General features: G+C 36.6%; 1 protein-coding gene across 4 annotated transcripts in view; it reads left to right on the top strand.

Annotated features, from left to right (window-relative positions):
* LOC121632725 (protocadherin-15-like) overlaps window positions 1–13,091 on the top strand; it is a 210,851-nt gene that overhangs the window by 122,119 nt on the left and 75,641 nt on the right. For all 4 annotated transcript variants that reach the window (XM_041974432.1, XM_041974433.1, XM_041974431.1 and 1 more), the window contains one exon: window positions 5,787–5,915. In XM_041974432.1, coding sequence (XP_041830366.1) covers window positions 5,787–5,915 — 129 coding nt within the window. The remainder of the gene's footprint in view (window positions 1–5,786; window positions 5,916–13,091) is intronic.

Here is a 13,091-nt window from a genome sequence, read left to right as displayed (position 1 = left end):
ATTTGGCCCTTTAACAAAATATTAACATTTTTTGGGGGGGATATCTACCATTTATTACCATGTGATAGTTTAAAAATATTCTAATGTGGTTTCTGTTTCTGGGTATCTATTAGGGGACAAAAGACAAGTATCAGATTGTGTTCAACATGATTTTGAACAAGGTTTATACCATAAATTGAAGCAAAATGTCTCAGAAACTCTATGTAACTGATATGTCACATTGGGCTCTTATGGGTTAAACAAAAAAATGTTACATGAAATTAATATTTTCCAAGATTTTTTTAGTCAAGGCAGGCGATGAAAAGAAATATATTAGAAGAAATAACGAATTGCTGAATCATAATATGATCAAATATTTATTACAAGACATTACCACTAGGAATTAAACAGAGATTGTTTGAATTTGTAAAAACATCTATAAGATGTATGATGATGTATTTTTCTCTAAGGTATCTCAACTAAAATCACTGAGACCAGATCTCTTACATTCATCTATTTTTTTTTATCTTATTCCAAACCTAAGAAGCAGCCTGAATGAATTTCACCTTCCCCACATTTCAGCACAGCAGTTTGAACGGATATAATTAAGTATTGTTGGGAACAATATCTAGACTGGGTTGGCAACTTAGTACGGGGAGTACGGGTAGACTAAGGTCAGAGGAAAGCAGACTGAGGATAGCTTCATGATTATATCAATAGTCCACAGATAGAAAATGCAGAGCAACAACCCTTTACAAACAGTTAAAATGTCTTTATCAGGGTTTTAAAAATTGTGATGAATTTCTATTCTCCATAGAATATCCAGCATATGTAAGTTTTTCTTTTTCTTGAGTCTTTATGAAAACTGACAGTCATTTGTTGACCACAAAATATTATATACATGCAGTAAATGTAATAGCATTATCTTCCATGCAGAAAACAATAAGGCAGATAAATGCTGCATCTCCATCCTTCACAATAAGAAAATGCTCTAATGAACAAATGTAAGGGAAGTCAATACGGTGATCTGCACATTAGTTAATATTTACTGAAAACTGGAGCAGAAATAGTGCTGCTGACAAATCTAGCAAAGTTGTTTGTAGCTTTAAATGGTTCATAAACTACGTGACAGTATGCCAGCTAGATCAAGGAGTGTCCTAACTATTAACGCCACATCTCAGTCATTCAGGATGAACTTCCATGTGGGTATACTCATGCTTAAAATAGACCACTTAGGAGAAGGCCAGTGCAATCCTTTGTCTTCAGCCCCAGTTTTAAAAAGTCAGTTTCAAAGCGAGCACAAAAATAACATCAATAGTCACTTGCAAGGATGCAATTGTCCTCAACCTGCATAAAGCTGGCACCTGAAAGAAACTCGTCTGGCGTGGAAGGATCTTACACACACATGGTGAGATCTCAAGCATGCATAGGATGGTCAGTCATGCCCCAAGTGCTTCTCTCACACACATGAAGTAGGCTATCTCTTCATGCGAAGATTTTTTATTTATTTATTTATTTATTTTTTGGAGGGGGTGATGAATTCATGCTCAACGGTAGTTTAACCTGCGCGCTGTTATGTTTATCTTGCTCTCCTGGGTTTGGATATAAATGTGACACAATATTATTGGTCCAGAGTTTAAAGGGCAGAGTGAAGTGAGAGAACAAAAAGCTGCTAACCTTTGACACAAGTAGGTGATGACCTACACAGTTTGAATTATTCCCACTCAGAATTTTATTAGGTCTTTGAGATAGGCACTTTGGTCTTTCAGTCACACAAGGCACAGACACACACACACACACACACTTTCTGACACTTTTGTTTTATAATGAGCTACTATTCCTGTTTTAACTTTTTTTATTTTTTCCATCATCCTTTTCTCTATGCAGTGGCAGGCTTTTCATTACACTTTCACACCTTTGTGTAGAACTCTGAATAATGACTGTAAATATTAACTGAGGAGGAAACTTCTTATTTAGGTGTATTTATGTGTATATCAACTACACAAAGGAGTGTGTGCCACTCAACACATTCTCACTTATGTAAATGATTTCAGGTCAACTGCCTCACTTTCTGTTTCAGTCTGTGTCCTTCTATTCACTTTTGAAAATCAAATCTCACATTAACTCACACTCACAAGATTTAATCTCACATGAAAATCAAATTAGGTCATTGGATGAAGTCCCTCCCCTCTGTGTTTCCCTTTTGCTCCTTTGGTTTTCATCAGTTTTCCTTGTTACTTATCTTTAGTTTTGCCATCTATTAGACTTAGACAAAATGTTTCTCTTCTTCAATAACCACATCCTCATGGAGTTAAACAAGTGGAGCAAATAGGAGATTTCAGAGGTACTTGAGGGCCTGATATTTTCCTTAAGACTATCCCATGTGATTGCACACAAGTCTTGATATATATTCAAATTAAATGACTTGCATACTGAGTCAACTGTTCATTAGCCCTTTACAATTAGTCTATTATCTTTGTGCCCTGAGGGTCTCCCAATCAAAAATAGCAATAAGTAGTTTGAACATCTTCCTGCTTGACACTTCATTATATTCTGAATGAGAGGCAAAAAAGAGTGGGGAGTGTGGGAGACAGAAGAGAAGAGCAGAGAAGACAGGAGAAGAGAAGATTGGAGCGTAGTTGCCTCATACTGGCCCATTAATCAGTATCACCCGAAAGGCCTTGAGTTGTCTTCATATGTGCATGCACGTGCCTGTGCACACACACGTATACACATCCATGTGTGTCTCATATTATTAAATGTCCTGTTGTGAGAGTGTCAGACTACAAAGTGCCTAATTGGCTATTTGGCCAGTGAATCCATCATACTGCCACAGACTGAAGAGCATAAGAGTTGGTGCAGTGAACCTGCTCCACTGTAAGAACATTGTGCATTGTAAGACGCAATTTAAACTTTGGTGTAGGGCCGTTTACTGCTGTCATACAGTACCCATTGTATCATTACATTTGGAAGAAAATTAGCTCCCACAGTTGTGTTAATTGGCATTCTAAAAATGTGGGGGGAAAAAAGGTCAGTAGGCGGGTTTGGTATGGTTCAAGTTTTCAGATACCAGAACTAAAATGACACTTTTAAAACTAAATGGGGTCTGAGCTTGTCACGGAATATTAGATAAAGTTTAAACAATATAAGAGACTTTTGATAAGGTCTGAACACACAGTTGTTAACAGGTAACTACATTTCTAACCTGGGGAAAGGCTGCCGTTATCATTATCAGTTATCTCAACAGCTGGTCTACTCATTTAATGTTTGCTACTCCTTTATTAATTGAATTTGAACTTTATTGTATTTATGTAGCTAGCAGTGAACAACTTGTTGCAAATGTGATATTTGCATTAAGATATGAACAGCCGACATTTCAGTGTGGTGCTGAAGCAGCTGAGACACAGAAAATTTAAGTTCCTCAGCTGTTGAGCAGCTAAAATCCTATATCAAGTAAGATGGCATTTTTTTTTTCTAAGCTATAGCACTTGGTCACATCTGTTCAAGATTAGTCATATCCTAAAACAGATGACTTTAATAAAAATAAGATTTCTCAAATTCACTATTTAATTTTTCTTCTCATTTCAATTGAAAAAGAAGTGTGTAAATATAATTTGTTTTTGTGTTCATTCTGTTAGAAATGGCATGACAGTCAAGTACCTGCTCAAAGGGAGTCATTGGACTTTTCTTAGGTATTGACTGTAATACTGAATAGAAGGCACCCTGAGTTGGCATGTTTCTACATTTGGACAAATTTAAATAGAACTTTTTTTCCTGTTATAGGTTCTGACATTCATCATCATCTGCAAATAAATAAATAAATAAAATGATACAGTTGAACCCTTAAGATGATGGTGTTTGTAGGTGTCTGGGTGTATAAGCTTGGCAGGGGGCCAGTGTGTTGGTCAGAGAATAAACATGGAAGCATCAGCACAAATAGCTTACTCTATCGCTTTTTTTTGTGTCGATCTGTGTGTGCGTGTGTGTGTGTGTGTGTGTGTGTGTGTGTGTGTGTTAGCATGTGTCTCATAGTCCTGGCCTTTTTATTTAATCAGAGCTCATTCTATTTTCAAATACTGGCATTATGATAAACTGTATTGACAGTTGTGAGCTCTTAACCTCTAATTACTAACTCATCTGCTTTGCCAACCTCAATATTCTTATTTCACTTTTGTGATTTTGACATACACGGACAGTTTTTTTTTTTTTTTTTTTTTTTTTTTTTTTTTTTTTTATCATCTTGTTATAAATGGATAAATTACCAGCTCTTCTAAGAGTCAAATCATGGATAATCTTGGATTTCGTGGTCCACTTATGAAAATCAAATAAGCTGTTGACTGCCTAGCAGCTCCTGTTGCACTATTGCTCTTTTTATTCTAAGTTTACTTAACAGCATTAACATTAAAACTAATTAATGGCATTTCATGTAAAAATTTATCTTTAATAAATCTCTAGACATTTACAAACACTTCAGTATTTCAGTCATCTGTTAAGTTGCTTTATTTTTCTATTTATTTAGTGTTCATTAATTTGCATACACTGAAGAATGACCACAGAAATTGTGGTCAGCTTTAATCTCTAAAATCTTTTTTTAGAGTAGATCATGTAATTTAGCAGAGCCAAGTTAGCTGTCTGATACTGACTTTCTCCACAATCAGGATGCATAGCATCTTCACCTCCTCCACCAGCTCCAGAGTGCCCTTCTGCTGCAAACTAACGGCAGATATCTCTTCCGCAAGAAAATCAAGCAACTTTTTATTTCTTCATCTTACTCAGACATAGATGCCTTTTAAGGTCCCATAATGGCTGCTGCTCAGCTGTTTTCTGATCAGTTATTTGTTTTCAAAGAGAGAGAACTCTGAACTTCTTTCAATGAGAAGGATGAAGGATTTTTGAGACGAGCTGTTTGACATGAGCTGTCACGAGTTGTCACTGCACTTCTGTATCAATGGAAGTGAAGTAATATTGCTTCATGAATGTGAAGCATGTTGGAAGAATAATACCATGAAAATTTCTTAATCTCAATTTACTGAAACAGTGGTGGATATAAAATAACATAAAAAAGACAGTGTCTTAATAACTTATATGTCTGGTGTCATCTCGGCCTTAATATGTCAAACTGTGAACAGTATGATAAAGAGGGCAATTTAAATACAAGTTGTAATTAAACCAGAATATTCTTTTTTTTTTTTGGAAAATAATGGATGATTCTTCACATCCTCTACACAACACAGTGAAATAATAGCAGTATGTTCAGCGTGCGACTTCATCAAGTCCAATGCAAGGTACAGGAGTTGATTTCTGCCATCAGACATATTCCAGTCTAGACATTTTGAACTTTAACCAGGCATTAATGGACTATGATTAAGGGTAATGTCTGCAGGTTCTCAGTCAGATCCACTTTTTACTAATGACATACAGTTTTAACACTAAAGATGAAAGGATGAGCATTGCCCATCTGTGGTGCTAGAACAGCTAATACTAATGTTTTCTGCTTGAAAGGACCCGTAACTAACAAAGCCATCCATCACTGCCTAAATTTTCTAAATTGGTAGGTTCATATCAAACCAGTTTAGGTACAATAATGTGGACAGGTTCATACAGATATTTTTCAAGATGAAAATTTTTGACGGTTCAGACAAGACCAGTATTCAGCAGGTTTAAAATCATTTTAAGAGACTGTATCTGTTTCATGTGCATAGAGGCGTTCTATACAAAAGCTAATTAGTAAACCTATAGCCCTTGTTTATGTCTGGTTGCAACGTTAAGACAAATGGATATAGCAATTTTTCTGTGTTTGCCTGTAGACCTCCACTGCCACAGTGAACATTGCCGTGACAGATGTTAACGACAATGACCCGGTCTTCAATTCTTCACTGCCAGTAAACCTCACTGTCACAGAGGAGCAGGATCACGCCTATGTTGGACAGATCAAGGTAGGAAGGGGCTCATACACACACATATAAATTTCTGATCCCTCCCCTCACTGCCTGCTACACGTTTGAATAAATGTTGATGCCCATACTACTGTCAGTTTTGCCTCTGTGAACAGCACAGTTACAGTATGTGTCCTATGTGATTGTGATCTACTCATGCACGGCTGTGCATTTGTTTGAGCTTTGGGTGTGCATTAATCCTTACTAATATTGAAGAGTCATAAAAATGAAAAATACAGTATAGATTAAAATTGATCTCACTGGATCACCAACTCCATGAAATTAAAAAGCCAAACACAGCTGGAGAGCAAATGACACATCAGATTGGATATTATTTCTTCAGTGAAACAAATCAGCATCTTTCAAAGTAGTTGTACGACACTTAAGTTGTGGTGGCACAGATAGTTATTTTAAAATATAAATTACTGTATTATTCTGCAGTTGTAATGGAGTGTCTCTACCATGAGGAAAGATGTTTTTTTTTTGTTTGTTTGTTTGTTTTTTACTATGCACAGTATTGACCATTAAGATTTTCCTAAAGACTTGCACAATCCATGTACATGATCACCATCAGCTAATCTCTTACCCTAAGCTTAAACTAAACTGTCACTTTAAAATGTTAAAATAAATATTATAGAGACTTGCATGCTGTCCCTAAGAGGGAAGTGGATCAGTACAGTGTGTAAATTTCACCACAACAGTGATGAGAGCAGTACACACAAGCACACTCTAATTAAATTCAGCTCGTATGACTATTTTCTATGGGGACCAGCGATCACTAACATTATTTTATAAACTGTGTTAGCTTTATAATTAGTACTGTACATTAAAGTGTTTAGAGGACTTGTGGGCATTCTGCAGGTGGACAAGATACAGAGACTTGTGTGTCCTCATGGATATACATGAAATAGGGCCTATAAGCCTTGAAGGTGCCTGTGGTTTTAAAATGATCACATCCATTGACTCTATTAATCTCTTTCTAGAAAGTGATTTTTTAAACATCTGTTTATTAATCCATATATTGTGTTTATTGTGTTTTTGTTTACTTTTTTAAACTCTCAGTAAAGCAGATTTTTCCTAAAGGGACTATGTTGTAATATACACTTTAGCATTATTCAGATGTTTGAAGCAAACTTTTTTCTACTTAATGCACCATAAGCTTTTGTTTTAGCAGTTATTATTCTTAATAAAAAATGTGTCATTATCTGTGAATCTCATTAATCATTAAACTATAATTGCAACGAATTTAGATACAAAAAAGAAAAGACAATTAAATAAATAAACTACAAAGTCTACTGGATTTGCTACAGACCTAAATAACTGATGTATATTTTTCCAAAACAAGGTTCATGTCAATCTGGCACGTTGATCAGCTTTGATCTTTAAAGAGATTCCCTTGGTTGCATCCTTCATTGGATTAGTTCCAAGCTTATTCATAGTCTTTGTACACTGATGCCAGGGGTCTTTGATCAGTCTGAAACTTTGCCAGGTTCAAAATGTCAATCAAGACTCTGGTTCAACACAAGGACTCCAGAAGGATCTTTTACACTCTTCTGTAATTTTTTTTAATAAGTCATATATTTAATAGATTCTAATGTTATCTAATGTTGTCTGATTTATTCTGATCTTGTACCACTAGGCATTATAACTTGTAAATATATTGCGTTTTGTCTGTGTTTTGTTTCCTGCTGTGGAAAGAGAGCATTTCATTCCAAGCATTCCAGATTTTAACTCTCACTCAGACTTTTGGGCATGTTCCAAATGCAACATTCAAAGCCCACTATAATCTGCAGAAAGGGCACTTGAAAGTATTCCAGTCCTGAACTCCCTCCCTATAAAGGACCCTTGGATATATTCCAAAGTACAACAGGCAGTGCAATTCCTCAGCAGGCTGAGCAAGGCACAAATCTGGCCCTCATTCCAAACTGGGGTCTGAACTGTATGTTTTTAGCAGATTTCCAGAAGAATGGATGGACCTGACCTTGATTTGCTAATGCAAGTAAGGTATGGAGGATGAAAAGGGGGGAGGAAGTGTTTTATACTCAAATGGCGTAGAGAAATGGATGACATAGGGAAGGGGAAATAAAGGAGGGGGAGATGCCAGAGCTTTCTAGTAGCATTCTAGTTTGAATTTTTATGAGTTTACGACAAGTTTTCTTGTTAAATAAATGGTGTAAAAAACCCTTAGAAATAACTTGTTTGGACAAAATGTCACAAACAGGAGTGTATTATTAATGTTTAAAAAAAAGTAATACAGTAAAGTAGAAGTTAGTTATTTTTGAGCAATAACGAGATTGTTATAAATGCATCTTAATTATGTTTTCAACAGCAAGCGTTTGTCCGTCTCTGTCTGTCCGTCCGTCCCTTAGCAAGAAAACTAAAGAAGTCCGGGACGGATTTTGATGAAATATTCAGGAAATTTTTTAAATGGAATATGAAACAGCTGATTGGATTTTGAGGTGATCCAGATCACCACCTGGAGCCAGGAAATTTTTTTAACACTAGAACCACGAACATTCCCCCCCTAGAGCCGGCTGGATAGCTCAGTCTGGGCTTCCCTGCTTAGGTTGCGTCCGCAACTTGACCATGTATAAGCAGAAAAAAAATTGAAGCATGGATGAATATTTGCACCTTCCAGTTGGGTCCTTAAGCAAGACCCTGTGAGATGAAAGTCCCTTTGGGAAAAGCATCTGCTAAAAGACAGTAGAATGGAATAGAACCGCCAGAGGGGGTCATTCTGACACCCTGCCGATGCGGCATAAAATTACTTTAAACCCTGTTTGGGTGTGTTCCGCTGGATACAGCAACACGTCAGGCCCGAAAAGTAGAAACCGAGAGGAGGCACAGAGAAACTATGTGATTTAAGAAAGAAAAAAAGAACACGGCGGCAAAGCTCCTAAAATGAATGACAGGTCAACCACAGCAGGACCTTCATCAGCTGCTGTGGATGATAATGATGAGGATGGTAGAAGCTGTGGTAAGCTGCACTCCTTTCACATCAGTGATGTTCTGTTCTGAGTAAAGAGATCCAGTAATCCCAGTAAGTGTGATCCATATGAGCAAATTAGCTGTGAACACGCTAACAGTTAGCAGCGAAGTTATGATGAAGTGATGAAAACACGCCTGTAAAACAGCTGTTTTATTATCTGATTAACTGTCTGTGTTCACTGGTTGAAACAGCAGATCTTAAATTTAGCTTTTCAATGTCTTAACTAAATTGTGTCACCAACAACTGGATTCTGCACATCCACACACTAAGATTTTATTCATGGACTTGTTCACACAGACACTCTGCTGCACTGTTTTTCTGACCTACAGGTCCACCCCACACTGATTTTATGGAGTGGGAGCTTGTTAAAGACAGGCCTCAACAGGTTATTTTAAATGGTTTAAAATCTAGAACATCAGTTTTAAACACAGGGCTGCCCAGGACTACGTTTTGTCTCCTGCTCTCTTCTCCACTTACACCAACAACATCACCTATAGCAGAAGAGGAACACAACTTTTTAAGTTCGTGGCTGACATGACCCTGGTGAGGTGTTACTAGCATGTCCCATTGGAAGGAAGCCCTGGGGAAGACACAGGACATGCTGGAGGGACTACATTTGTCTGCTGGCTTGGGAACGCCTCAGGATCTGGGCTTCCCTGCTTGCCTCCGCGACTCAACCCTGTAACAGCAGAAGAAGAAATGATGGATGGATGGATATAAATGGTAAACTGATGATAGGGGAATAAAATTCAGTCGTAAATAAAACAATCCAAGAGTCAGTGGTCAGGTTTCATTCAAAATAATCTAATGATGTAAAAAACACACACACAAACACACCTGCACACAAAAAAAATCATGGAATAAGAGAGCAAAACCTTCATGGTTTACCAGGAAATTGTAACTTTTATCTAATAAACTTTGTCAAGTGAATGCATACCACTATAGCAGGGGTGTCAAACTCCGTTCCTCGAGGACCGCTTTCTTGCAGGTTTTAGTTGTTTTCCTTCTACACACCTGAATACAATCAAATAAATCCTACAGTTTCGTGTCCACTTCTGCAAAAATGGCCCATTAATTTCAGTCAGATAGATAAAACCTACAGGACTGAGGTCCTCAAGGACCGGAGTTTGACACCCCTGATCTATAGTTTGCTATTGCTGTGGAAAATTTTTCTTACTACAATAATAGCATGAAAGAATGCACAGGTGCACTGATCTTGTGTTGCTGGAAATGTAAAGCAAATGATTGAAATTTTGTACTTTAACGTATGAGCAGGTGATGAAAATACACTGCATTATGTGTCACATAATGCAGTGTATTTTCATACTCTGCATTATGTGATAGTTGAATGTTTTATAATCTTTTATAAACTGCCTTCAGACCACAACACACCTTGATTACTTTACAGTTTGTTTGTTTTTTATCCCTCAGCTGTACGTTTGGGTCTCACATATTATAAAGAACTGAAGCAGTTTCTGCCTTCCAGCATGGCATCAGGTAATTTTCCTGATTACTCACACCTACAACTTGAGAGAGGAGAATGAATCAGTGAAATTACCTGCTGCTGCAGTTATTGGCTGAAATAAAAATAAATAAATACACTCTTGTTGCCATGATTGCCTGTTCTTGGCAAGGGTTATATCAGGACAGGCAATGTACTGGACAAAACTTGATTTTCTTTGTAAGCTGATTTAAGGCAGTTCATTGAAAATGCATCTCTACAGGAAACTTACATTGATCTCTATTCAAAATGTTAATACTCTCTTCATATTTAAGTTTACATTTTTTGTAGCATGCCCTATTTTGAAAAAAAAAAAAAAGTTAAAACAGAAAAGAAATAAAATTATTCTTCTTAGATTTAAAAAAGACATTCCTATTTGCCATGTAAACACAAAATAATGAGGCAAGTACCATTCTGTCTTAAGTACATAAGCGATGGATTTATGTGTGTAGTCTGGTGGCTGACTGAGATTGGTGTGACTAAAACAGGTCTGAAAAGGAGCAATATATTAATGGAGAATCACACAGAAACACTCTGTGTTAGTCAAGGCTATAAGCAAAGATTTTTCTGTATGTTTTATCTGTCTGAACAAGGTATTCACACTGTTAGAATACCCAACTGTATGTTTTAATTAGTGGAGTACAAAAACATGCTCAGACCTTTTTCCTTTAAAAAGTGAAAGAAATCTGTATTTTATTTTATTTTTGTCAGTACTGTAGGTAACAACGTCAAGAACTAAATAGAAAAGGATATGAAAACCTATAAAAAGACTTGATGAGAAATGATTGAACTGGACGAAAAGAAGCCAATACAGGTGATCGTAGAGATGGGTCAGACTTGAGCTGCCTTTTTTTGCTACTGTTAAATACCCTTCAGACATATGACAAGTGAGACATTAATCCTTTTGTGTTCCTGGTTTGTAACTGTCAGGCAGAATATTCGTATAGCATATTTACTACAAAATAAAAAAAAAGGTTAATTACATAAGACCGGAATTAAAAAAAATATATACAAAAAAAGAAAAAGTTAAGCTCAACTATGTTCAAAAGCCAGTGCAAAGATGTGAGTCTTGATCAAGCAAGGACTTAAAACTAGAAATGGACTCTGCAGCTTTTGGTGGTTAGCGCCGCAGCATCACAGCAAGAAGGTCGGTGGTTCCAGCCTCGACTAGGGGGAGGTTTGAACTGGAGGGGAGGTGGTCTTTCTGTGTGGAGTTTGCATGTTCTCCCCGTGTATGCATGGGTTCTCTCCGGGTACCCCGGCTTCCTTCCACCATCCAAAGACATGCATGTTAGGTTAATTAGTCACTCTAAATGCTCCCTAAGAGTGAGTGTGAGTGTGAATGGTTGTTTGTCACTTTGTGTTGGCTCTGCAACGGACTGGTGACCTGTGACCTTAGAGCATACATTTCCAAATTTCCATTGTTTCTAATAGTCACTGTGTGAGACATGATGAAAGTTAAATGAAGGAAAAATGGGGGTATAAAAAAAATGGGTCTCTGCAAAGCAGCTGAAGTGTAAATATGAAATGAGATAAAATGAACAAGTTCAGCTGACAATGTTAGCTGTTTAGGTTACATAGAGACTTTAAATTTTGATGCATGCACATAATCTGTTTAGTAACATCTCATGCTTTTTTTCACAGTTGGAGTTTAATCAGACGGTTTTTAGTTTCTTTTGTCAGACTTTTGCACTTGAATGCACCACTCTGATTAAAATAGTGCATTTGTTTCTGTTGCATGCTGTGTTGTTTCCTTATCTTTTTGGTAATTTAGTCTTAAACCTTTCAGCATGCTCATTAAGATTAACATTACAATTTAAGTGTAAAAAAAAAAGAAATCATGGCTATGGTTATCAATTTTGACCTGGACCAAGAATTCCTTCATAGTAGGTGTCTATATCAAACTTTAAACTGCAGACTCTATTTTTAATGTCTAATTAGCTTTTTTCACATTAATAAACGCAAGAGTTATCATTAATGAATGTTTAAGAGAGCAGGGAGAGTTTATTTTTTAGATTTTCTAACAGCCGTTTGTATTACTACAAAGTATTATGTCCTGTTTTAAATCAAACACAACATAAAAGCCCTAATATCTTAGAAATTTTTTACCTAATTTAAAAAATTGGTGTGAACTTTCTGGAACTGTTAGAATATACAATATAACAATGTTTCACCATTGCAACCAATGTACACTGGCAATAGCTATATCATGAGAAATCCTACGTATCCTTTTTTCAAAGATTTTCTTGCCTCTTGTGGCCTTTATTATACAGTTAGTGGACAGAAGGGGGGTTTTAGAGAGAGAGAGTTAGACATGCAGGAAAAGGCCACCTTGTGGGCCACCACTCAATTATGAATCTTAATTTAACATTTATCACTTTATCGCTGTAACACTTTCTTCTCTAAATCACTATCAACCTCCTCATCTTGGAAGATCAGACCATGAGTTTGTTGCACATTATGTCTTGTTGCCATGACTCCAGTTACTTAAATAATAGCTCATGTACTTTTATGTTATTAATCCCCCACCATGATCCTCCCAAAGCAAATTGTTTCAAAATTGTTAATTTTATTATTATATTACATCACAGGTGCAGATATTGTGTCTGTGTCACGACACTACTCGACCTCTGCATGACTTCTGTTCCCTTTGTGCACCATATATGATCACTCCTATCCTTTTTAA

This window comes from Melanotaenia boesemani, chromosome 21 (genome assembly GCF_017639745.1).
Source record: "Melanotaenia boesemani isolate fMelBoe1 chromosome 21, fMelBoe1.pri, whole genome shotgun sequence".
NCBI lineage: Eukaryota > Metazoa > Chordata > Actinopteri > Atheriniformes > Melanotaeniidae > Melanotaenia > Melanotaenia boesemani.
The sequence above is the reverse complement of the archived record's forward strand: the minus strand, read 5'-3'. Positions and strand labels throughout refer to the sequence as shown.